At 46.5% G+C, this 27,749-nt stretch overlaps 1 gene segment (V, D, J or C); it reads left to right on the forward strand.

Annotated features, from left to right (window-relative positions):
- The first annotated feature begins 5,763 nt into the window (after positions 1-5,763).
- LOC139248768 (Ig heavy chain C region, membrane-bound form-like) overlaps positions 5,764-27,749 on the forward strand; it is a 59,461-nt gene continuing 37,475 nt past the window's right edge. Inside the window, 2 exon segments of the C gene segment in view lie at positions 5,764-5,800; positions 8,898-9,059. Of these exon segments, the coding sequence occupies positions 5,764-5,800; positions 8,898-9,059 (199 nt within the window).

Here is a 27,749-nt window from a genome sequence, read left to right on the forward strand (position 1 = left end):
TTCGTAAAACCACATTGACTCTGCTTGATTCTATCATGCGTTTCTGAATAATGGTCTCCAACATTTTCCTAACTGGTCTCCTTCCTTTAAAAACTCCAGGGAATTTTGGTATATTACACAATGTATAAACCCTATCTGCAGCCACTTATTTTAAGACCTTAACGATGCAAGCCATCAGTTCCAGCAGAATTTTCAAACGTTAGTGCAATTATTTTACCAAGTACTACATCATTAGATCTTTAGTGATAGTGATTGTTTTAACTGCCTCCCTCCCTATAGTTCCTCGATTAACCACTATTGATTTTATTTTTAGTGCCTTCTACCGTGAAGACCGATACAACATGTTTGTTGAAAGTTGTTGCCATTTCCGTGTGTTCCATTACTGAATTCCCAGCCTCATCGCTAAGGGACCAACATTTACTTCAGGCAATCTATTCCTTTTTATGTACATGTAGAAACTCTTACCATCTCATTTCATGCTAGGTTAGTTTCATAAACTATTTTACCTATCTTTCTTACTTTTTTAGTCTTTGTTGGCTTTTAAATGGTTCCCCATCCTCTGGCCTCCCACTAATCTTGATCACTTTGTATGCCCTTGTTTGCTAGTTGATCCCATCACATCTTTCCCACCCGCTCCCCATAACCCTTGCTTCGTAAAATTAGAGAAATTCACAGCAAGGAGTGAAGCCATTTCGGCCCATCGTTTCTGTGCCGTCTAACCAGAGGTATATCCAGCCTTATCCCATTTTCCAGATCTTGGTCAGTAGCACAGCAGGTTACAGGAGTTCAAAGTGCACATCTGTAAGGCAGACAAATAGAAGACAGATAGTTGGTCAGAACACAATGCTGAATGTAGTGAACCAATCAGTATTTGGAGGTTCTGTGAAATAATTGCCTATGTATTTAACACTTGCTTATGTAGGTATAGCACACATATAACATGTTAAAACTGTATGGTTAACCTTAGTAGCACTTAACAAAACAGCCGAAAGCAGCAGTGACAAATTTTGTTGATAAGTCTCTGAGGAAGAGATAAGAAAACCAGTATTTTGCGAAGAGTTACTTCAGGCCACGTTTCGACAGTGGCAAAGTGCAAATCATAGAACAACTTAATTAACATACGATGGGAGATGGACATTTGCATGTACCACTCAGAGCCAGTCGGATAGAAACAGAAACATAGAAAATAGGTGCAGAAGGAGGCCATTCGGTCCTTCGAGCCTGCACCACCATTCAACATTATCATGGCTGATCATGCAACTTCCTTCAATCTCTCCATACGTCTTGTTCTCTTTAGCAGTAAGGGTCACTTCTATATCCGATAATATCTCTAACGAACTAGCCTCAACAACTTTCTGTTGTAGAGAATTCTATAGGTTCACAATTCTCTGAGTAAAGAAGTTTCTCCTCATCCGGGGACTAATGGCTGACCGCTGATCTTTCGGTTGTGACCCCTTTTCTGGACATCCCCAACATCGGGAACATTCTTCCTGAATCTAACCTGTCTAACCCGGTGAGAATGTTATATGTTTATAAGAGATCTCTACTCATTCTTCTAAATTCCAGTAGATATAAGCCTAGTCGATCCTGTCTTTCTTCATCTGTCAGTCCTGCCATCCCGGGAAACAGTCTGGTGATCCTTCGCTGCACTCCTTCAATACCAATAATGTCCTTCCTCAGTTAGGAGAACAAGCTGCACACAATACTCAAGGTGTGGTATCACCAAGGCCCTGGACAATTGCAGTAAGACCTCCCTGCTCGTTTACACAAATCCCATCACTGTGAAAGCTAGCAAGAGTTAACAAATGAATGTAACTCCGCTGATAGTAATAGAACTATCGTTGATTTTCTGGAGCGTTGCTTCTCTCCAAAACCTCTATCAATTATATGTGAAACCTCTTGTAATTTGAGGTTCGACAATTGAAACCTCCCTTGCATTTGCTCGAAATAAAGCTGGTTGAACCAAAGATTTTGTTTGTTAAATTCCGTGGTCGTCACACGGAGGGCAATGGGCGAGGTGTCGATTATCTATAGCAGGTAGTACGCTACGAGAAGAGAATTCAAGCCTTGTAGAACAAAGTTATAGCGAACCACGGAAGGATGAAAACCAAGGTTGGGGATAGGTGTATTGCCTGAAAAAGAAGCACTACAACTTAAAAGGGGTGTAGGCCCCCAGGATGTTTAGGAAAACTGGCCTGTGGGATAAAATGAAGAAGAAGTGGGGGTTGGGGCGTTCTCTGATATTTGGACCAAAAGTGTACCGGGCATAAATGCTAGCCCAAAAGACAAAAAATGAAACTGACACTTCCAGTCAGAGTAACCAGATTAGGGAGGATTACAGTACTGTTATTTCGGCTGCACATTAGAGGAATCCAAAAGCTTGATAATAGTACACGGAATCTGGTAGATGGGTAAACATACCCAGATGAAAATGTTTTTGCGATTTTCTTATTTAGTTTGAATTAATACATTCACAGAGACACAAGCCCTCTGTGTAAAATGTCTGTTAGATACAAAATCTAATTTGAAGAAAGGTGATAAGATTTTAAAAGAGATATAAGACCTCTATGTTGATAATATTTTTAATTACGAAAAAGGAGATTTAAATTCCGGATTTGATAACCTTTTCAAAATGGATGTTCTTGTCGAGGCAAAGCCCCGAACTGTCTAAACGAGCAGGATAACGAGGAGAAAAGATCATAGCTATGCAAACTCAGCAAAGGAAGGAAATAGAATTGGAAATTAGAAAATATGATGCTACACAGGACAATTTTTTTTTTAAATGGTACCGGCACAGAAGTTTTAGCTTTTGTGTCGAGAGAAATAAAACACAATTTTTGCTCAGTGAATGGCGCCTTAAAAAATGAAATGCAAGAATGTATATAGCTTGTGTGAAAATGTAAAAGTGTGCCAGCTTCACTGATTGTTTTGACTGTGAATAACAGAGCCAAGTACAATAAGACACAATTGCCAGTACTTTATTTTAAATGGGATTTCAGTAAACAAAATAGCTATTAAAAATGTGTGGTCTTGTTTTCAATCAATTAAATAAAACTTTGTCAAGTATTTGAGTTACAAGTTTAGAAACAATTGGAGTTTAATTTAAAATGCCGTGTTTCCCGATGAGAATGGTTTATTTAACGCTAACGGAGCTTTACTAATGATTGCTGCTGATTTAACGGATTCCTAATTTCTAAGCAAGTTTTGAAGGCACAAAGACATGGAAAAATATTCTGATATTGGGAAAGGTTTAAAAAATTTAGCGAAGCCACGTAATGATGTCACGGCTATTTAAAAACCTCTAAAGGGTTTAACCCTTTCCATTGACAACTGTTTTATAGTGGACATGATTAATTTGGGTTTCTTAATAAAATAAATTAAAAAGCAAGTATGAGAAACAGCAGACTCACCTGACAGACACAGGGAATGATGAGAAAGTCAGAATAAGAATAGATACTCTAACAAAACAAAATCAAGAGTTAGAAGCGAAGATAAATAAGCTGGAAGAGATAAAAGATGGGACCGGACGGATAGTGCAGTGTGCAGCCGTAGCACCATCACCTACGGCAATAACGCTGATATACCCCAAGGTGGGTAAGTTTAGTCCAAAAACCCAACATAAGAGTAAACCAGATTGGGAAAAAGTGGCCGATAACGAGTGCAGAGTAAAGTGGCCCCTGACAGATAATAATGGCTACCCATCAGCGGCGCTGATAGGCACTTCTACAATTCTCACCAAAGGACGTAGAGCATCCCACATTACCATACAGGAGGTATCACTCAGCCCACAGGAGCGACAGATTCTATTGAATGATTTACCAAACCCTAAATCAAATAGTAGGATTACAGAATTCTGGTAAAAGGTGGAAGAACTGTTGGACGCCCATAACCTAACCTATAGCAGACATTCACAAACTGGTAAAAGACAAAACGGGTCCGATATTTTGGCACAAAGCAACACCAGAGATATAAAATGATGAATGGCAGAATAGGGGATTCATAGAAACATAGAAACATAGAAAATAGGTGCAGGAGTAGGCCATTTGGCCCTTTGAGCCTGCACCACCATTAAATGAGTTCACAGCTGAACATGCAACTTCAGTACCCCATTCCTTCTTTCTTGACATACCCCTTGATCCCCCTACTACTAAGGACTACATCTAACTCCTTTTTGAATAGATTTAGTGAATTGGCCTCAACAACTTTCTGTGGTAGAGAATTCCACAGGTTCACCACTCTCTGGGTGAAGAAGTTTCTCCTTGTCTCGGTCGTAAATGGCTTACCCCTTATCCTTAGACTGTGACCACTGGTTCTGGACTTTCCCAACATTGGGAACATTCTTCCTGCATCTGACCTGTCCAGTCCTGTCAGAATTTTAAACGTTTCTATGAGATCCCGTCTCATTCTTCTGAAATCCAGAGAATACAAGCGCAGTTGGTCCAGTCTTTCTTGATATGTAAGTCCCGCCATCCAAGGAATCAGTCTGGTGAAACTTCACTGCACTCCCTCAATAGCAAGAATGTCCTTCATCTAGTTAGGAGACCAAAACTGTACACAATACTCCAGATGTGGCACTCACCAAGGCCCTGTACAACTGTAGTAACACCTCCCTGCCCCTGTACTCAAATCCACTCGCTATGAAGGCCAACATGCCATTTGCTTTCTTAATCGCCTGCTGTACCTGCATGATAACTTTCAATGACTAATGTACCATGACACCCAGGTCTCGTTGCACCTCCACTTTTCCGAATCTGTCACCATTCCAATAATAGTCTGTTTCTCTGTTTTTACCACCAAAGTGGATAACCTCACATTTATCCACATTATACTTCATCTGCCATGCATTTGCCCACTCACCTAACATATCCAAGTCACACTGCAGCGTCATATCATCCTCCTCACAGCTCACACTGCCACCCAACTTAGTGTCATCCGAAAATTTGGAGATACTACATTTAATCCCCTCGTCTAAATCATTAATGTAAAATGTGAACAGCTGGGGCCCCAGCACAGGACCTTGCGGTACCCCACTAGTCACTGCCTGCCATTCTGAAAAGTAAACATTTACTCCTACTCTTTGCTTCCTGTCTGCCAACCAGTTCTCAATCCACGTCAGCACACTACCCCCAATCCCATGTGCTTTAACTTTGCACATTAATCTCTTCTGTGGGACCTTGTCGAAAGCCTTCTGAAAATCCAAATACACCACATCAACTGGTTCTCCCTTGTTCACTCTACTGGAAACATCCTCAAAAATTCCAGAAGATTTGTCAAGCGCGGATCTAGCAAATATGCAAAGACTCCAATTCTTCAAATAGGGGATGGAAGAGTGCTGAGGACCAATCAGAACAAATTGGAGTCGGATACAGAACGTGACTGAAAATGCAGGCGTAAGTGTAGGGGACTACGGGGAACGAAAGTGGATTGAATACAAATAAATCTCCGGGGCGAATGACCCAGAGAAAAATGATGTAACATTACATCAAAAGATAATTAAGTTTGGATTGACGGGAGGGGAGGACTAAAATGAAACTTTGGAATGGGCAGAACATGTTGGAGAGGTAAATTTAGAACAAAGGGAGAACATTTTAATGGCCTGGATCCAGAACATAACATATTCACCATGCTTGATATAATACATGGATTTTGGGCTATACCATTAGACAAAGAGTCCCAAGGGAAATGTGCCTTCACCGTAAAGGGGAGACATGAACCAGAGTGCCACAGGGATTCCATAATAGCCCGAGCATATTTCATCGAGTAATGCCGGTGATCTTTGAACCAGTAGATGTAGGTGAAGGTAGCATCCTTTTGCAGTATGTGAATGATAATCTTATAGCCTCCAGCACATAACAAGATGTACTAGTTCTAACTACACTACTGTGCTAGGACGTCTACAGAGTGCGTGATTAAAAGTAAATCCTAGGAAGGTGCAGATAGGAAGGAGCGAAGTAACATATCGAGGTAACATAATATCACAAGGGAAGAGACAGATGCCTGAGGACAGACAGAGAGCAATTCAATCAATGCCCAGGCTAGGAACCGTGAAAGGGGTCAGGCAGGTACTAGGTCTATTCAACTTTTGCAGAAACTTTATTCCCGAACATGCCGAGATGGCCTAACCTATACAGAACCTAGTTAAAGGAGGGAAACACTCCAAAGAGCCAGTAAACTGTGGCCCAGATCAAGAAACTGCATTTGTGCGGTGAAAACAAGCTCTCACAAGTGCTCCAGCCCTGGGTCTACGCGACCACAATAGGCCATGTAACGTCTATACCTGTCAAAGTACTGATCGTTAAAACACGGTAGTGCCTCAAGTACATGAGGACAGACATCGACCAGTGGCATTTTACTCAGATAAACTGCAATCTGTAGCCGCAGAACTGTCTAGGTGCGTTGCAGATATAGACTGTGTGGCGTATTAATGTCAGGCATTATTTTACATACCCAGCATACCTTATTAATATTGCTTAACACAGAAAAGCTAAAACCGGTATCCAACACGTGAAGGGCTAGCCGGAAAGCAATGCTCTTACCACACACCCCCGCCCACCCAAACCGGACGTTAACAATAAAATACAACCCTGCAGGATGGATCATTACGCTGGGAGACGAACATCAGTATAGCCCGACATGAGAAGACGAGGCAAGTATTCAGGTTTGAGGAGGCAGACATGGATCAATGCGTAGGTGGGTCCCGGCGCTATAACAACGGAACAGCATGGACGGGATGGGCAGTGGTAGATATCAGCACACGGGTAAGAAGCGAAGGACGGCTAGAAGGGGTCTTTCAGCTCAAGTGGTTGAATTGGTGGCTCTCACCAAGGCTCTGAGGCTGGCTGACGGAAAAACTTGCAGAGAGAGGAAAAGGAGGGGTGGGATCAGAGAGTAGCCCAACAAAGGACCGCCATGCTATGGAGGACAGATAGGAATTTATACGACGGGTATGTCCATACAGGTCGAACCAACATGAAAAGCTCGATGTTCCGATGCTGCTGGTGGAAGGGAATGGGTAGAGATATAGAGGACCACTGTAGAAGGTGAGTGACATGCGCAAAAATACAACTCAGGGAGGATAGTAAAGGTCAGAGTGGGTCATCAGCCCCCGACAGGAAGGATCCTGGGAAAACTTAGTTAGATTTTACTGGACCATTACCCAGCAACGAGGGGAAGACATACTGCCTAGTTATAACACCCCGCTGCGGAATGCCAGTACAGCTGGACTCAGATCAAGGTACACACATCAAAAATAATATAATGAAACAGGCCTTGGCTTTACTCGGGATTAAGCAAAAATATCCCATTTCATCCGGAATCTGCCGGAATGGGGGAACGAATGAATCATACCTTAGAAGCGGTTCTAGCCGAGGTTTTCGAATAGACTGGAAATGGTTGGGTATTTTGAAGGGTCCACGATTGAACCCTCCCTTGCATTTGCTCGAAATGAAGCCAGTTGATCCGAAGGTTTTGTTTGTTTAATTTCGTCGTTGTTAGAAGGAAGTCTATGGGCGATGTCTCGATTACCTATATCAGGTAGTCCTCCCCGAGGGAGAGAAGCCTTCCTTTTACTCCACAAGTATCATTCAAGTACTTTTTAAAAGTTGTGAGGGTTGCTGCCTCGACCACCAGTTAAGGCAGTGATTTCCAGACCCCCACAACTCCCCTGTTGAAGACATTTCCCCTCAAGTCGCCTGTAAACCAATCTGTCTATCAATTACTTTACATTCATGTCCCCTTGTTGTTGACCCTTCTGCTATGTGAAATAAGCCCTTTCTATCCACTTTATCTTGGCGCCACATGATTGTATAATCCTCAAATGAGTTCTCCCCTCGGCCTCCTCTGTTCCAAGGAGGACAAACCCAGCCTTTCCAATATGTCCTCATAGCTAAGATTCTCCACGCCCGGAAACATCCTGGTTAATTTCCTCTGTACCTTCTCCAGTGCAATCACATCCTTCCTGTAATGTGGTGACCATAAATGCTTGCGGTACTCTAGCTGTGGCATAACTAGTGTTTTATACAGCTCAAGCATAACCCTCTTGTATTCTGTGCCTCGGTGAATAAAGACAAGCATTCCGTTTGGCTTCTTAACCAACTTATCTACCTGGCCTGCTGCTTTCAGGGATTTGTTGATATGTACTCCAAGGTCCCTATGGCCATCTACACTTCTCAATAACCTACCATATAATGAGTATTCTCTTTCGTTCTTAGCCCTCCCCAAGTGAATTTCCTCACACTTCTCAGTTTTAATTAACATTTGGCACTGTTCATCCCACCTGACAAGTTAATTGCTATCTTCCTTCAGCTTTGTTCTTCATTATCAATCATATAGTTGATTTTAGTACCATCTGCAAACTTCTTATACATATCCATTATATTCAGGTCTATAGATTATCTTGTCATTCAAATATCTGTCTATCTCCACCTTAAAAATATTCAAAGCCGTAGCGTACACAGCTCCCTCGTGTGAAGAATTCCAAAGATTCACGAACCTCAGAAGAAATTCCTCCTTATTTATGCCTTAAATGGTGGATAGATAACCAGCCCAACGCAAAAATGGTTATCCAATACTTAAAGATGCGCAGTTTCCAGCAGGCACAGAGGAGAGTGATCAGGACAGAAACTGTGGGTTATTTGCACTCACAGCCCCAGGTCATTGAGGCCATTTTATATTCCAAATGCTAACCCCATGCAGGCCGTGAAGTGTGCTGGATTCCTGCCAAACCAGGGCGGTGCTTTACGACAAACCCTCTCCAGCTGCAAGTAGTGTCACTGGTAAAGTATTTAGATTCTGTACCTGGACTCAATCATAACACTGCACATTTCACTCAGTATTCAATCAGACAGCTGCTTTTGCTCTCAATCTGAAGTATATGAAGTGTTTTCACTTGATTACAGCAAACTCAGTGACGATTGTGATTCTGTCTGGAGGAGGGTGTGGTCTTTCCGAATGTGCCAACCGTCACCTGATGGCCGTGCTTATGGCGCATCTACTGGTCGTAATCACTGAACTGATATTCAGGCAGATTCCTATTCGATATCTTCACCAATTTTTCAGGTGTACGATTAAAGTGTGTAATGTCCACGCTATCCTGCATTACACAGTCACAGACTGTTCTGTTTAGTTGACCGTCAATTTCACCGTTGATCAATTTGTAGCCATTTGTTTGCAATAGTTAAAAATAAAATATTGCACCGAATAAACGGCGACAGTGGTTCTACATAGAAACATAGAGACATGGAAAATTGCTGCAGGAGTAGGCACTTCAGACCTTCGAGCCTGCACCACCATTCAAAAAGATCATGGCTGATCATTCAGCTCAGTACCCCTTTCTTGCTTTCTCTCCATACCCCTTGATCCCATTAGCCACAAGGGACACATCTAACTCCCTTTTCAATATATCTAACAAACTGGCAGCAACAACTTTCCGTGGTAGAGAATTCCACAGGTTCACAACTCTGAGTGAGGAAGTTTTTCCTCATCTCAGTTCTAAATGGCCTACCACTTATCCTAAGATGTGTTCCCTGGTTCTGGGCTTACCGAACATCGAGAACAAGCTACCCGCATCTTACCTGACCCGTCCTGTCAGAATCTTGTACGTTTCCAAGAGATCACCTCTCATCCTTCTGGGCTCCAGTGTAAATGGGCCCAGTTGTTCAAGTCTCTCCTCATATGTCAGTCCCGCCATCCTGGAAATCAGTCTGGTGAACCTTCGCTGCACTCCCTCAATAGCAAGAACCTTCCTCAGATTAGGAGACCAAAACTGCACACAATATTCCAGGTGAGGCCACACGAAGTCCTCGTACAACTGCAATAAGACCTCCCTGCTCCTATACTCAAATTCCCTAGCTATGAAGGCCAACATACTATATGCCTTCATCACTGCCTGCTGTACCCGCATGCCAACTTTCAATGGCTGATGAACCATAACACCCAGGGCTCACTGCACCTCCCCTTTTCCTTATCTGCCACCATTCTGATAATAATCTGCCTTGGCGTTTTTGCCCCCAAAATGGATAACATCACATTTATCTATATTATACTGCATCTGCCATGCATTTGCCCACTCACCTAACCTGCCTAATTCACCCGTGATGCCTCTTAGCGTCACCCTCGCAGCTCACACCGCCACCCAGATTATTGTCATCTGTAAACTTGGAAAGGTTACACTCAATTCCTTCATCCAAATCATTGCTGTATATTGTAAAGTGCTGGGGTCCCAGCACTGAGCCCTGCGGCACTACACTAGTCACTGCCTGTCATTCTGAAATGGAGCCGTTTATCCCGACTCTCTGCTTCCTGTCTGCTAACCAGTTCTCTATCCACGCCAGTATATTACCCCCAATACCATGTGCTTTATTTTGCACACCAATCTCTTGTTTGGGACCTTGTCATAAGAACATAAGAAACATAAGAACAAAAGAATTAGGAACAGGAGTAGGCCATCTCGCCCCTCGAGCCTGCTCCGCCATTCAACAAGATCATGGCTGATCTGGCCGTGGACTCAGCTCCACTTACCCGCCCGCTCCCCATAACCCATAATTCTCTTATTGGTTAAAAATGTATCGATCTGTGACTTGACTACATTCAATGAGCCAGCCTCAACTGCTTCCTTGGGCAGAGAATTCCACAGATTCACAACTCTCTGGGAGAAGAAATTCCTTCTCACCTCGGTTTTAAATTGGCTCCCCCGTATTTTGAGGCTGTGCCCCCTAGTTCTAGTCTCCCCAACCAGTGGAAACAACCTATCTGCCTCTATCTTGTCTATCTCTTTCATTATTTTAAATAATTCTATAAGATAACCCCTCATTCTTCTGAACTCCAACGAGTAAAGACCCAGTCTACTCAATCTATCATCATAAGGTAACCCCCTCATCTCCGGAATCAGCCTAGTGAATCATCTCTGTAACCCCTCCAAAGCTAGAATATCCGTCCTTAAGTAAGGTGACCAAAACTGCACGCAGTTCTCCAGGTGCGGCCTCATCAATACCCTGTACAGTTGTAGAAGGACCTCCCTGCTTTTGTACTCCTTCCCTCTCGCAAAGAAGCCTTTTGAAAGTGCAAATACACCACATCCACTGGTTCTCCCTTGTCCAACCCTATTAGTTACATCCTCAAAAAATTCCAGAAGATTTGTCAAGCATGATTTCCCTTTCATAACTCCATGCTGACTTGGACCGATCCTGTCATTGCTTTCCAATTGCGCTGTTATTTCATCCTTAATAACTGATTCCATCATTTTCCCCACTACTGATGTCAGGCTAACCCCTCTATAATCACCTGCTTTCTCTCTCCCTCCCTCGGAACAGTAAGTGTGCTTTTCTGTGTAATAAACATTTTATGGTACTTTGGGTAAGGAAGTACACATCAGATTTCCAATACACCCTGGTTTTGTTATGTAGGATTTAAATGTATTGAGTCACAGATGTGTACAGTAATTGAAACAAATCATTTTATTATAACGCCATTTATTCTATTTGCTTTGATTGTACTGCTCAATGCGTTAACGGTCAGACTCGGGTTAGTGTCACACAGTGCCCGCAGCAGACTCCGCGCCCACAGCCGTGGGTACATTTCCAGTGAGTCCGAGATGGAGAAGCGAAGCAAATGTATCATTTGGCTGTTTGTTATATCCTGCAATTATATCCTGTTTTGGGCCGTGTTTCTGTTTTATTCTGTGTCTAGCTGCTTGTATTCGTTAGAATTTTTGCCTGTACATCTCCACATGTCAAGACACTGGGATTTATGTTTCAGCTGCTGAGTTGCTGAATCAACACGTGTATTTGTTCAGTGACCCGTAATAAATATTAAGCTAAGTTTAACAATATCTATTTACTCTATTTATTAAATTCGTGAATTAATGAGATTTGCAGCATTATAATTTGTTGGTCTGGTGTTCTACCCAATCCTCTCATCTCTGTCATACACACACAAGTGAGGCCAATTTTCACCTTTCACTGTCCGGATTCAATGGTACTTGTGGGTAATTCGCAGAGATCAATGCCGCTGTATTCCTGCTGGATTTTAGCCACACTAACTCCTCTGGTGCCATCTGGGGAGTGTTTAACAAGCTCCTGCCCGCCAGGCTCGAGTTGGAGGTGTTTGCACAAAGTGTGGCACCGAAAGCTGAGCAGGCCCACAGCCCACAGATGGCAAAGTGTTCTGGTTTCAAATAATCCAGCGTTGGGATTAAAGATTGTACTGTGGACGCATTATTGCTCAATGGAATTCTTCAAATTAATTGTCACTTTAAACCCATCCAGAGTCAAAACCATCAGGGGAGGAAAGAGAGGGGGACCAGTAAGTGTAAGACTGAACCCAGCCAGAATCAGCACCTTCAGGGGAGGGAGAGGGAGGGGAACAATTAGGCGACTAACTGAACCGAGCCAGAATCAACTCCTTCAAGGGAGGTGAACGAGTGAGTGTAGATCTCAACTCAGTCAGAGTCATCAAATTCAGGATATGTGAATGAGGGGAACCATTGAGTGTAGAACATAAAGCAACCAAAGTTAGCAACTTTAGTGGAGGGGAGAGGGGGAACAAGTCGGTTTAGAACTGAACCCAACCAGAGATAGCACGTTCAGGAGAAGAGAGTGAGGGTAACAAGCGGCTGTCGAATTAAAACAAGCCATAAACTGCACCCACAGGGAAGAAAAGGGAGGGGAACATTTATGGTTAGAACAGCATCCAATCAGAGTCAGCACCTTCTGGTGAAGAGAGCGAGGGAAAACAGTGACTTTAGAATTAAACGCAGCTTGAGTCAGCACCATTTTGGGAAGGCAGCTAGGAAAGCAGTTACTGTAGATAAAAAACGTTATGGACGGTACATTCAGTGGAGGGGAAGGAGTGAATTTAGAATTGAATCTAGCTATTACCAGTAGCCTGGGCGGAGGTGAAGGATTGGAAGTAGTGCTTGTAGAATTGCACACAGCAAGATACAGCACCTGAGGGGATGTGAGAGAGGGTCCCAGTGAGTGTGGGAAAGAATTCGGCCAAAGTCGCACTGTCCGGGGAGGAGAGCTGGTGGAACCTGTGAATGTTCAATACAACCCAGCCAGAGTCAGCAACTTCTGAGGAGCAGAGTGAAGGGGACCAGGGAGTGTCGAACTGAATTTAGTGTGAGTCAAATCTTTCAGGATATAGAGGGGAACATGTGAGCTGTTAACGTTATCCGCACATACAGGAGATCAAGGATAGGAAGTCAGAGTTGGCAGCTACAGCTGAGGACAGGCACGGGAATCAGTGAGTGTAGAGTTGAACCGAGCCTGTGTCTGCACATGCAGGAGAAGAGCAATAGGAAGCCAGTGATTTAAAATGAAGCCAGCCTTCACCAGTATCTTCAGGGGATGAGAGGGAGCGGAACCAGTGTAGGTAGAACTGAAACAATCCCGAGTCAGCAGTTACAGGGCATAAGAGGGCGGGGAACAGCGAGGATAAAACTGAACCCAGGCAGAGTCAGCACCTTCAGGGGAGGGGAACCATTGAGTGTAGAAATGAATCCAGCCAGTCAGCACCTTCAAGGGAGGGGAACCAGTGAGTGCAGGACTGAACCCAGCCAGAGTCAGCACCTTCAGGGGAGGGAAACCAGTGAGTGTAGAAATGAATCCAGCCAGTCAGCACCTTCAAGGGAGGGGAACCAGTGAGTGCAGGACTGAACCCAGCCAGAGTCAGCATCTTCAGGGGAGGGGAATCAGTGAGTGTAGAACTGAACCCAGCCAGAGTCAGCACATTCAGGGGAGGGGAACCAGTGTGTGTAGAACTGAACCCAGCCAGCGTCAGCACCTTCAGGGGAGGGGAACCAGTGAGTGTAGATCTGAACCCAGCTAGAGTCAGCACCTTCAGGGGTGGGGTGGGGGGAACCAGTGAGTGCAGAAGTGAACCCAGCCAGCGTCAGCACATTCAGGGGAGTGGAACCAGTGAATGTAGAACTGAAACCAGCCAGAGTCAGCACCTTCAGGGCCGGGGAACCAGTGAATGTAGAACTGAACCCAGCCAGAATCAGTACCTTGACGGAAGGGGAACCAGTGAGTGTAGAACTGAACCCAGCCAGAATCAGTACCTTGACGGGAGGGGAACCAGTGAGTGTAGAACTGAACCCAGCCAGAATCAGTACCTTGAGGGGAGGGGATCCAGTGAGTGTAGAACTGAACCCAGCCAGAGTCAGTACTTTGACAGAAGGGGAACCAGTGAATGTAGAACTGAACCCAGCCAGAAACAGTACCTTGAGGGGAGGGGAACCAGTGAGTGTAGGACTGAACCCAGCCAGAGTCAGCACGTTCAGGGGAGGGGAACCAGTGAGTGTAGGACTGAACCCAGCCAGAATCAGTACCGTCAGGGGAGGTGAGGGAATGGAACCAGTGTTTGTAGGACTGAACCCAGACAGAGTCAGCACGTTCAGGGGAGGGGAACCAGTGAGTGTAGGACTGAACCCAACCAGAATCAGTACCGTCAGGGGAGGTGAGGGAATGGAACCAGTGTTTGTAGGACTGAACCCAGACAGAGTCAGCACGTTCAGGGGAGGGGAACCAGTGAGTGTAGAACTGAACCCAGACAGAGTCAGCATGTTCAGGTGAGGGGAACCAGTGAGTGTAGAGACTGAACCCAGACAGAATCAGCACATTCAGGTGAGGAATGGAATGGAGACAGTGAGTGTAGGACTGAACTCTCACAGAGTCAGGACATGCAGTGGAGGAGAGGGTTGGCAATCAGTGCGTGAAGATCTGGACCCAGCTGGAGCTTGTACCTTTAGGGGAGGAGTGGGACGGCAAACGGTGAGTGTGCAACAGAAACTAGACAGATTCAGCATCTTTAGAGGAACAGAGCGAGAGGAGCTATTCTATGTATAACAGTATCAACACCCTCCGGGGTGGAGAGAAAGGGGAACAGCTGAAATAAAATTGAACCAGCCACTGTCATCGCATGCGGAGCATGAGACGAAATTGGTCCCGTCAATGTAGTACTTCGGTGTGATACAGTAAAGTGAATCAGTGCGCGCAGACCTCTTAGCAGCGTGAGTCACCACACCCATGCAAGTAGTGGCTGAGGAACCATGAGTGTAGAACTGCACGACACCAGAGACATCACATTTAGGGCAGGAGAGCGGGGAGTGTAGTGCAGAGACCAGCCGGAATCAGCCCCTTCATCATATAAGACGGAGGGAACCAGTGATTGTAGACTCAACACATTAATCGGCAACTTAGGGCCAGAGGAGGGAGGGGAACCATTGAGTATTGAAATGAAGCCAGCTATTCACAACAGTTGCAGGACAGGAGAGAGCATAAAACACGGTTTAAGTGATTGCTTTATATGTTCACGGATTGTGGGAATCGCTGGCTTCAAATCATTTATTGCCCATCCTTAATTGTCGTGAGCCACTTTCTTAACCCGCTGCACTCATGTGCTGAAGCTATTCCCACAGTGCTTCGTTACAGTGAGTATATAATTAGACTTAGCCTGAATCAGCACATCCAGGGGGAATGGGAAGGGAATCATTAATTGTAGAACTGAACCAAGCCAGAATATGTCCCTTCAGGGGAGGAGAGAGTGAAGAACCAGTGAGTTAGTACTGAAGACAGACAGAGCCAGCACCTTCTGGGGAGGGAGGGGAATGGGAAATAGTGAATGTCGAACTGAACCGAGACAGATTATGTCCATTCAGGATAGGAGGGAGTGAACAACCAGTGATTTAGAACTAAACCCAGACTCCTTAGTGTGAACTATCGCGTGCTTCTGCAGGCCAGAGTCATGAATTAGTCCCTTTCCACACACGGAAGAGGAGAACTTCCTCCCTACGGTGTGACAGCACTTACCAGTTTCAGCTGGGACGGAAAACCAAACACCTTCCCACAATCCCCACAGTTATACAGTCCATGATCCTGGTGGAACGCCAGTGGTTTCACAGGGGTGAGAAAACAGTCAGTGTCCTGTGCGTGGCAAGCGCTTTACATATTACTCCCGCCGGGTGCATCAGCATGTTCAAACTGGGGAGAGGCTGTTCACCTGCTCCGTGTTTGGGAAGTGATTCACTCGGTCATCCCGCCCACTGAAACACCAGCGAGTTCACACTGGGGAGTGTCTGTTCACCTGCTCCGTTTGTATGAAGGGATTCACTCGGTCATCCCGCCTGCTGAAGCACCAGAGAGTTCATAGAAACATAGAAACATAGAAAATAGGTGCAGGAGTAGGCCATTCAGCCCTTCTAGCCTGCACCGCCATTCAATGAGTTCATGGCTGAACATTCAACTTCAGTACCCCATTCCTGCTTTCTCGCCATACCCCTTGATCCCCCTAGCAGTAAGGACCTCATCTAACTCCTTTTTGAATATATTTAGTGAATTGGCCTCAACAACTTTCTGTGGTAGAGAATTCCACAGGTTCACCACTCTCTGGGTGAAGAAGTTCCTCCGCATCTCGGTCCTAAATGGCTTACCCCTTATCCTTAGACTGTGACCCCTGGTTCTGGACTTCCCCAACATTGGGAACATTCTTCCTGCATCTAACCTGTCTAACCCCGTCAGAATTTTATATGTTTCTATGAGGTCCCCTCTCATTCTTCTGAACTCCAGTGAATACAAGCCCAGTTGATCCAGTCTTTCTTGATAGGTCAGTCCCGCCATCCCGGGAATCAGTCTGGTGAACCTTCGCTGCACTCCCTCAATAGCAAGAATGTCCTTCCTCAGGTTAGGAGACCAAAACTGTACACAATACTCCAGGTGTGGCCTCACCAATGCCCTGTACAACTGTAGCAACACCTCCCTGCCCCTGTACTCAAATCCCCTTGCTATGAAGGCCAACATGCCATTTGCTTTCTTAACCGCCTGCTGCACCTGCATGCCAACCTTCAATGACTGATGTACCATGACACCCAGGTCTCTTCACACTGGGGAGAATCTGTTTACCTGCTTCTTATGTGGGAAACGAGTCACTTATTCGACCTACCTGCTGAAGCACCCGCGAGTTCGCAAGTGACTGCAGGGGTTGGAATCTGCTGTCAACGTTGCTGTTAATCAACTTCAAAACAGAACATATTCACTCTGACAACTGAGATTGTGTCTAATGAGGTTAATAAATCTTTTACTGGGATGGAGTTTAATATTCTGGCGTGGTTTCGTTTTTTTAAGGAACATACTTTCAATTCTGTAAAATACCAAGAATGCTTTGAAAGTAATTGAAAAATACATGTAATTCTTATAGCTGCACATTGCGTTTGTATTAATCTGAGAAAGAGCAGACATAAACATGATGCATTCTGTAGTACCTCCTATTTGCAGCAGATAGCGATGTCCCACTGATTAACTCCGACTGAGATGATTGCGATTGTCGCCTAGAACAGGGTGTGTGAGGGCAACTCAAGGCCAAACTCTGAACATACCGCACCCACCGGGGCATCACCTCCTGGCCCCTCCCTGGGGCAGCTCAGTGCCAAAATCTGAACACACTGCACACACCGGGACATCACCCCCTGGCCCCTCCCTGGTGAACTTAGGGCCAAATTCTGAACATACTGCACCAACTTGCCCCTCCTTCGGGCAGCTCAAGGCCAATCTCAGAACATGCTGCACCAACTCGCCCCACCCTGGGGCAGCTCAGGGCCAAACTCTGAACATACTGCACCCACCGGGACATCACCCCCGGCCCCTCCCTGGGCAGGTCAGGGCCAAACTCTGAAAATCCATTTCCCACAGGGACATCGCCCACTGGCCCCTCAGTGGGGCAGCTCAAGTCCAAACTCTGAAGAAACTGCACATACAGGGACATCACTCACTGTGAACTCCCTGGATCACAATAAGATCAGTAATTAAACATACTGCTCTGCACCCGGAAATCACACACTGACCCCTCCCTGTGGCAGCTCAGGGTCAGACACAGAACATACTGCACCACAGAGGGATATCGCACACTGCCCCCTCCCTGGGGCAGCTCAGGATCAGATACTGCACACCACAGAGACATCACACACTGCCCCCTCCCTGGAGAAGCTCTGGTTGAGACACTGCACACCACAGGGATATCAAACACTGCCCCCTTCCTGGAGAAGCTCTGGTCCAGACACTGCACCCCACAGGGACATCACACACTGTCCCCTCCCTGGGGCAGCTCAAGGTCAGTAACTGCGCCCCACAGGGACATCACGCACTGTCCCCTCACTGGGGCAGCTCAGTGTCAGACACTGCACCCGACAGGGACATAACATACTACCCCCGTCCTGGGGCAGCTCAGGGTCAGACACTGATATTACTGTACTCCACAGAGACATCACACACTGCTCCCTCTCTGGGGCAGCTTAGGGTCGAACACTGAGCATTGGGAAAGCAGTGATAAGATTGGTCCAAGTCAGCATGGATTTATGAAAGAGAGATCATGCGTGACAAATCGTTTGGAATTGTTTGACGATGTAACTAGTAGAGTGGACAAAGGAGGACCAGTGGTTGTTGTGTATTTGGATTTTCAAAAGGCTGTTGATAAGGTCCCACACATGAGATTGTTGTGCAAAAATTAAAGCACATGGTATCGGAGTTAATATGCTGACGTGGATAGAGAACTGGTTGGCAGACAGGAAGCAGAGATAAACGGATCCTTTTCAGAATGGCAGGCAGTGACTAGTGGAGTGACACAACGTTCAGTGCTAGGACCGCAGCTCTTTACAATATACATTAATGATTCAGATGAAGGAATTGAGTGTAATATTTCCAAGTTTGCAGGTGACACTAAACTGGGGGCGGTGTGAGCTGTGAGGATGATGCTAAAAGGCTGCAGGGCGACTTGGATAAATTAGGTGATTGAGCAAATGCAAGACAGGTGCAGTATAATGTGGATAAATGTGAGGTTATCCACTTTAGGGGCAAAAACACGAAGGCAGAATAATATTTGAATGTCGGCAGATTAGGAAAGGGGGAGATGCATTGCGACCTGGGTGTCATGGTTCATCAGTTATTGAAAGTTGCCATGCAGGTACAGCAGGCGGCGAAGAAGGCAAATGGTATGTTAACCTTCATAGCGAGGGGATTTGAGTATCGGAGCAGGGAGGTCTTACTGCAGTTGTACAGGGCCTTGGTGAGGCCTCACCTGGAATATTATGTTCAGTTTTGATCTCCTAGTCTGAGGAAGGACATTCTTGCTATTGAGGGAGTGCAGCGAAGGTTCACCAGACTGATTCCCGGGATGGCAGGACTGACATCTGAGGAGAGACTGGATCAAATGGGCCTTCATACACTGGAGTTTAGAAGGATGAGAGGGGATCTCGTCGAAACTTATAAGATTCAGGCGGTACTGGACAGGTTAGATGTGGAAAGAATGTTACCGATGTTGGGGATGTCCAGAACCAGGGGACAGATTCCTGGGATAACGGGTAGGCCATTTAGGACTGAAATGAAGAGAAACCTCTTCATTCAGAAAGTTGTTTACCTGTGTAATTCCCTGTCGCAGAGATTTTTTGACGCCAGTTCATTGGATATATTCAAGAGGGAGTTAGATATGACCCTTACGCTAAAGGGATCAATGGGTATGGAAGGAAAGCAGGAAACTGGTAATGAGGGAATGATCAACCATGATCTTATTGAAAGGTGGTGCAGTCTCGACAGGTCGAATGGCCTACTCCTAAACCTATTTTCTATGTTTCTATATTTATATACTGCACCCTGCAGTGACATGATACACTGCCCCCACCCTGGGGCAGTTCAGGGTCAGATACAGTACCCCACAGGGACTTTACACACTGCTCCCTCCCTGGGGGAGCTCAGGGCCAAACACTGAACATACTGCACCGCACAGGGCCATCACACACTGCCCCCTCCCTGGCGCAGCTCAGGGGCAGACACAGAACAAACTGCACCCTACAGGGACATCACACACAGCCCCCTCCCTGTGGCAGCTCAGGGTCTGAAACTGAACATACTGCACCTCATAGGGACATCACACACTGCCCCCTCCCAGTGCCAGATCAGAATGATACACTGAACATAGTGTACCTCATCGGGACATCACGCCCTGTTCCCTCCATCGGGCAGCTCAGGGTCAGACACTGAACAAACTGCACCCCACAAGAACGTCACACACTACCTGCTCCTTGGGGCAGCTCAGGGTCAGACACTGCATCCCACAGGGATGTCGCACACTACCCCTGCCGTGTATTCAACTGTCATTGTTACCGTGTATAATCTGAAAAGTTGTACAGGTTGAGAACATTGACTACAAGGGGCGAACTTGTGGGAGACACTCCTAACTTGGACATTCAGTATAAAAGGGGAAGCTCCACATTTCTTCATCACTTGAGGTCTTGTTAATAATGGTAACTGGTCACGGAGTGAACTTCACTCAAGTGTGGGGCTCGTGTGCATTTATACTCTATAGTAAGAACATATCAATCCCTACCGTGTGGCAGCTCAGGGTCAGATACTGACCATGCTGCACCCCAGAGGGTCATCACACATTGCATCCTCCCTGGGACAGCTCAGGTTCAGGCACTGCACCCCAAACGGATATCAGACACTGCCCCCTCCATGGGGCAGTTCAGCGTCAGACACTGTCCCCTCCCTGCGACAGCTCAGGGTCAGACACTGAACATACTGCACCCCACAGGAACATCCCACACTGACCCCTCCCTGGGGCAGCTCAGGGTCTAACACAGAAACCAACAGGGACATCACACACTGCCCCTTCCTAACGCTAAACCCCACAGGGTCATCACACACTGCTCCCTCCCTGGGGCAGCTCAGGGTCAGACACTGAACGTACTGCACCCCACAGGGACAAAACACACTGCCACCTCCCTGGGGCAGCTAAAAGTCAGACACTGAGCATTTGGAAAGCAGTGATAAGATCGGTCCAAGTCAGCATGTATCTATGCAGGGAATCATGCTTGACAAATCGTCTGGAATTTTTTGAGGATGTAACTGGTAGAGTGAACAAGGGAGAAACAGTGGATGTGGTGTATTTTGATTTAGAAAATACTTTTGATTAGATCACACACAAGAGGTTGGTGTGCAAAATCAAAGCGCAAGATATTGGGGGTAATTTACTCATGTTGATAGAGAACTGGTTGGCAGACAGGAAGCAGAGAGTCGGGATAAACGGGTCCTTTTCAGAATGGGAGGCAGTGACTAGTGGAGTGCCGGAGGGTTCAGTGCTTGGAACCCAGCTCTTTACAATATGCATCAGTGATTTGGATGAAGGAATTGAGTGTAATATCTCCATGGTTGCAGATGACACTAAACTAGCTGGAGGTGTTAGCTGTGAGGGGGATGCTAGGAGGCTACACGGTGACTTGGACAGGTTATGTGAGTGGGCAAATACATCGCAGATGCAGTATATTGTGGATACATGTGAGGTTATCCTCACATGATTCTCATATGAGGAGAGATTGGATCAACTGGGCCTTTATACACTGGAGTTTAGAAGGATGAGAGGAATCTCATAGAAACGTATACGATTCTGACGGGACTGGACAGGTTAGCTGCGGGTAGAATGTTCCCGATGTTGGGGAAGTCCAGAACCATGGACACAGTCTTAGGAGAAAGTGTAGGCCATTTCGGACTGAGATGAGGAGAAAGTTCTTCGCTCAGAGAGTTGTTAACCTGTGGAATTCGCTGCCGCAGAGAGTTGTTGCTGCCAGTTCATTGGATATATCCGAGAGGGAGTTCGATATGGCACTTACGGCAAAGGGGATCAAGGGATATCGATAGAAAGCAGGAAATGGATACCGAGGGAATGATCAGCCATGATCTTATTGAGTGGTGGTGCTGGCTCGAAGGGCCGAATGGCCTAATCCAGCAGCTATTTTCTATGTTTCTATGTTTCTATGAACATCAAACACTGCCCCCTCCTTGGGGCAGCTCAGGTCTGAAACTGAACATACTGCACCCCACAGGGACATCACATACTGCCCCCTCACTGGGGCAGCTCAGGGTCAGACACTGAACATACTGTGCCCCACAGGGACATCACACACCGGCCACTCCCTGGGGAAGCTCAGGGTCAGACACTGAACATACTGTGCCCCACAGGGACATCACACACTGCCCCCTCCCTGAGGCAGCTCAGGGTCAGACACTGCACGCCACAGGGACATCACACACTGCCCCCTCCTTGGGGCAGCTCAGGGTTAGACACTGAACATACTGCACGCCACACGGGCATCACACACTGCCCCATCGCTGGGGCAGCTCAGGGTCAGACACTGAACATACTGCACCCCTCAGGGACATCACACAATGCCCCCTCCATGGGGCAGCTCACGGTCAGCCACTGCAATCCACTGGAACATCACACACTGCCCGCTCCCTGGGGCAGCTCAGCCTCAGACACTGAGCATACCGCAACTGACAGGGTGATCACAAACTGCATCCACCTGTAAGAATACGGACTTTGGAGAGTATTTTGAGGCCTTAGATATTGCGAGTGTAAAATGGATCTCAGACTTTGCAATAAAAGCATGCTTCTGCAAAGATAAACACACTGCTTTGGATTCCCTGCTGACACAAAATTCTGGTCTGTCACCAGTGACTGTGGTGTTAAAATCACATTTATTATAACTGGAAAACACACGTATTATCACTGGTAATCATATCAGGGAACTCAGATGTTGTCTTCGTTTGCCAGATGAGGGTCCCACTGAAAAAACTCTTCCTCACCAGCCCCTTCTCCCATTTAAAAAACACTCACTTTCCGGCCCTTCTTCCACTGAAAAAACCCTCCCTCACCAGCCCCTTCCCCACTGAAAAACTCCTCCCTCACCATCCCCTTCCCCACTGAAAAACTCCTCCCTCACCAGCCCCTTCCCCACTGAAAAAACCCTCCCTCACCAGCTCCTTCCCCCACTGAAAAAACCCTCCCTCTCCAGCCCCTTCCCCACTGAAAAAACCCTCCCTCACCAGCTCCTTCCCCACTGAAAAACTCCTCCCTCACCAGCCCCTTCCCCACTGAAAAACTCCTCCCTCACCAGCCCCTTCCCCACTGAAAAAACCCTCCCTCACCAGCTCCTTCCCCCACTGAAAAAACCCTCCCTCTCCAGCCCCTTCCCCACTGAAAAAACCCTCCCTCACCAGCTCCTTCCCCACTGAAAAAACCCTCCCTCACCAGCCCCTTCCCCACTGAAAAAACCCTCCCTCACCAGCTCCTTCCCCCACTGAAAAAACCCTACCTCACCAGCCCCTTCACCCATTGAAAAACTCCTCCCTCACCAGCCCCTTCCCCACTGAAAAACTCCTCCCTCACCAGCCCCTTCCCCACTGAAAAACCCTCCCTCACCAGCCCCTTCCCCACTGAAAAAACCCTCCCTCACCAGCTCCTTCGCCCACTGAAAAAACCCTCCCTCACCAGCCCCTTCCCCTCTGAAAAACCCTCCCTCACCAGCCCCTTCCCCACTGAAAAACCCTCCCTCACCAGCCCCTTCCCCACTGAAAAACCCTCCCTCACCAGCCCCTTCCCCACTGAAAAAACCCTCCCTCACCAGCTCCTTCCCCCACTGAAAAAACCCTCCCTCACCAGCCCCTTCCCCACTGAAAAACCCTCCCTCACCAGCCCCTTCCCCACTGAAAAACCCTCCCTCACCAGCCCCTTCCCCACTGAAAAAACCCTCCCTCACCAGCCGCTTCCCCACTGAAAAAACCCTCCCTCACCAGCCCCTTCCCCACTGAAAAACCCCTTCCTCACCAGCCCCTTCCCCACTGAAAAACCCTCCCTCACCAGCCCCTTCCCCACTGAAAAAACCCTCCCTCACCAGCCCCTTCCCCACTGAAAAACCCTCCCTCACCAGCCCCTTCCCCACTGAAAAAACCCTCCCTCACCAGCTCCTTCCCCCACTGAAAAAACCCTCCCTCACCAGCCCCTTCCCCACTGAAAAACCCTCCCTCACCAGCCCCTTCCCCACTGAAAAACCCTCCCTCACCAGCCCCTTCCCCACTGAAAAAACCCTCCCTCACCAGCTCCTTCCCCCACTGAAAAAACCCTCCCTCACCAGCCCCTTCCCCACTGAAAAACCCCTTCCTCACCAGCCCCTTCCCCACTGAAAAAACTCTTCCTCACCAGCCCTTTCTTCCACTGAAAAACTCCTCCCTCACCAGCCCCTTCCCCACTGAAAAAACCCTCCCTCACCAGCCCTTTCTTCCACTGAAAAACTCCTCCCTCACCAGCCCCTTCCCCACTGAAAAAACCCTCCCTCACCAGCTCCTTCCCCCACTGAAAAAATCCTCCCTCACCAGCCCCTTCCCCACTGAAAAAACCCTCCCTCACCAGCTCCTTCCCCACTGAAAAAACCCTCCCTCACCAGCCTCTGTGACAGACTGAAGAAGACCCAGGTGACGCAATTTTAAGTTCTGTAATGCTAGCACTATTATAGATTTCAGGAGCTGGCTACTTTCTGGGAGAATAATTAACTTCTAGAACAAGCTCCCATTTCATGTGCTGGCTGCAGATTCACTGAATTCCTTCAAGCAAGTGCTGGACCTGAACGGCAGCTAATTCATTTTTAGAGTGATCTCCTGCTCAAAGTTTCTATGAACTAGATGTGTCGCAGAGGAATTTAAGAGAATTTTACCCAAAATTGGAGTGTTTTATTCACATTTGTATGCCTGTCCCAGGAGATCACACAGGTTCGGGTGGGTTGGCGTACATATATTGTAGTGCACAAGGTGTCAGAATTGTGATGTGCAGCCACGATGGACCAGAGTGTCTTTACCTCTACGGAAGAATTCAACGTCTCAATGACTCACGCCATTTTCTGAACTTGGACATTTAGTGGAACTCTATCACAGTACTGACAGACAGTTCATTGCCGCTGGGCTTTCTGCAAGATGTCAGATTGAGGCCCAAGAAATGGTGGACATACGATGTCCCTTGGGGGAGATTAGAGTTTTCTCCCCTACCATGAAGCAGAATAATCGGTTATTACTCATAATATCTGCTTCATTAAAGAGATAGTTAATTATATAATTGTATAAATAGGCCACCCTCGTAGTGGACATGTGTATCCTTCAGTGATACGGGTACCAGTTCCCCAATCGGAGTAAACACAGACAACATGATTTACTTTAAATATCTGCAACTATATCCGAACCGAACATTTAATTCAGTCTCACCTATGAACATAAGAGCAGAAAGATTATGCTTCAGCTGCATCAAACACTAGTTAGGCAACAGCTAGAGTGCTACATGTAATTCTGGTCACCACATTACAGGAAAGATGTGATTGCACCAGTGAGGGTACAGAGGATATTTACGAGGATGTTGCCTGGACTGGAGAATTTTGGCTATGAGTTAAGATTGGATAGGCTGTGGTGGTTTGCTTTCAAACAGATGATGCTGAGAGAAGATCTTATTGAGGTGCTGAGGTTATGAAGGGACGAGATAGAGTGGATATTTCCCTTAGCAATTCTCCAACAACCAGGGGGCACAGATTAATGTAATTGGGACAAGGTTTAAAGGGGATGTGAAGAGAAATGTAAGCATCCAAAGAGTGGTGGGGGTCTGGAACTCACTATCTGAAAGAGACGTAGAGGCAAGAATCCTCACCACATTTAACAAGTTCTTGGTTCTGCACTTAAATGCTGTAACCTACAGGGCTACGGACCAACAGCTTGAAAGTTGGGTTAGGCTGGATAGCTGTTGGTCGGCCAGAACAGACATGATCGGCCAACAATGGCCTCCATCCGTGCTATTGATTTCCATGATTCCATGGTAGTGCTGATCAAAAGCCTGGTGATTATAGTTACATGTATTTGTGTAAAATATTATATAATTCAAGAAATTTACATTTGAAGGACATTGTTCCATACGGAGAATGTGTACTCCTATCTGGACCAAAATATTTGCAGATGGATACAGTGGTTTGGAATATAGCGATAAAGTCTCAAGTATTTGAGTGAGAGGGGTTCGGTGATGGTCCGGGAGTGCACGGATGTGTTCAGAGTTGGTGGGGAAGGGGACATGAGGGGCTGTAACAGATTGTGTAAGGAGCAGCTTCAGCCCCTGATCTCCGCCCTACAGGGCGCAGAGGAATGACAAGGATATCACAAAGAAATGGCGGACTAATTGAACAAGTACTTTGGTTTGGTATTCACTAAGGAGGACACAAACAACCTTCCGGATATAAAAGGGATCGGATGGTCGAGTGAGGAGGAGGAACTGAGGGAAATCCTTATTAATCGGGAAATTGTGTTGGGGAAATTGATGAGATTGAAGGCCGATAAATCCCCAGGGCCTGGTGGACTGCTTCCCAGATTACTTAAGGAGGTGGCCTTGGAAATAGTGGATGCATGGAAAGTCATTTTCCAACATTCCATAGATTCTGGATCAGGTCCTATAGAGTGATGGGTAGCCAATGTAATCCCACTTTTTTAAAAACGGAGGGAGAGAGATAACAGGGAATTATAGACCGGTCAGCCTGACATCGGTAGTGGGTGAAATGATGGAATAAATTATTAAGGATTTCATAGCAGCGCATTTGGAAAGAGGTGACATGATAGCTCCAAGTCAGCATGGATTTGTGAAAGGGAAATCATGCTTCACACATCTTCTGGAATTTTTTGAGGATGTTTCCAGTAGAGTGGACAAGGGAGAACCAGTTGATGTGGTATATTTGGACTTTCAGAATGCTTTCGACAAGGTCCCACACGAGAGATTAATGTGCAAAGTCAAAGCACATGGGATTGGGGGTAGTGTGCTGACATGGATTGAGAACTGGTTGTCAGACAGGAAGCAAACAGTAGGAGTAAATGGGGACTTTTCAGAATGGCAGGCAGTGACTGGTGGGGTACCGCAAGGTTCTTTGCTGGGGCGCCAGCTGTTTACACTGTACATTAATGATTTAGACGAGGGGATTAAATGTAGTATCTCCAAATTTGCGGATTACACTAAGTTGGGTGGCAGTGTGAGCTGCGAGGAGGATGCTATGAGGCTGCAGAGCGACTTGGATAGGCTAGGTGAGTGGGCAAATGCATGGCAGATGAAGTTTAATGTGGTTACATGTGAGGTTATCCACTTTGGTGGTAAAAACAGAGACAGACTATTATCTGAATTGTGACAGATTAGGAAAAGGGGACGTGCAAAGAGACCTAGGTGTCATGGTACATCAATCATTGAAGGTTGGCATGCAGGTAAAGCAGGCAGTTAAGAAATCAAATGGCATGTTGGCCTTCATAGCGAGGGGATTTGTGTACAGGGGCAGGGAGGTATTGCTACAGTTGTACAGGGCCTTGGTGAGGCCACACCTGGAATATTGTGTACAGTTTTGGTCTCCTAACCTGAGGAAGGACATTCTTGCTATTAAGGGAGTGCAGCGAAGGTTCACCAGACTGATTCCCGGGATGGCGGGACTGACATATCAAGAAAGACTGGATCAACTGGGCTTGTATTCACTGGAATTCAGAAGAATGAGAGGGGACCTTGAAGAAACGTTTAAAATTCTGACGGGGTTAGACAGGTTAGATGCAGGAAGAATGTTCCCAATGTTGGGGAAGTCCAGAACCAGTGGACACAGTCGAAGGATAAGGGGTAAGGATTTAGGAGCGAGGTGAGGAGGAATTCCTTCACCCAGAGAGTGGTGAATCTGTCGAATTATCTACCACAGAAAGTTGTTGAGGCCAATTCACTAAATATATTCAAAAAGGAGTTAGATGAAGTCCTTACTACTAGGGGGATCATGGGGTATGGCGAGAAAGTAGGAATGGGGTACTGAAGTTGCATGTTCAGCCATGAACTCATTGAATGGCGGTGCAGGCTAGAAGAGCCGAATGGCCTACTCCTGCACCTATTTT

This window comes from Pristiophorus japonicus, unplaced genomic scaffold (assembly GCF_044704955.1).
Source record: "Pristiophorus japonicus isolate sPriJap1 unplaced genomic scaffold, sPriJap1.hap1 HAP1_SCAFFOLD_293, whole genome shotgun sequence".
Lineage (NCBI taxonomy): Eukaryota > Metazoa > Chordata > Chondrichthyes > Pristiophoridae > Pristiophorus > Pristiophorus japonicus.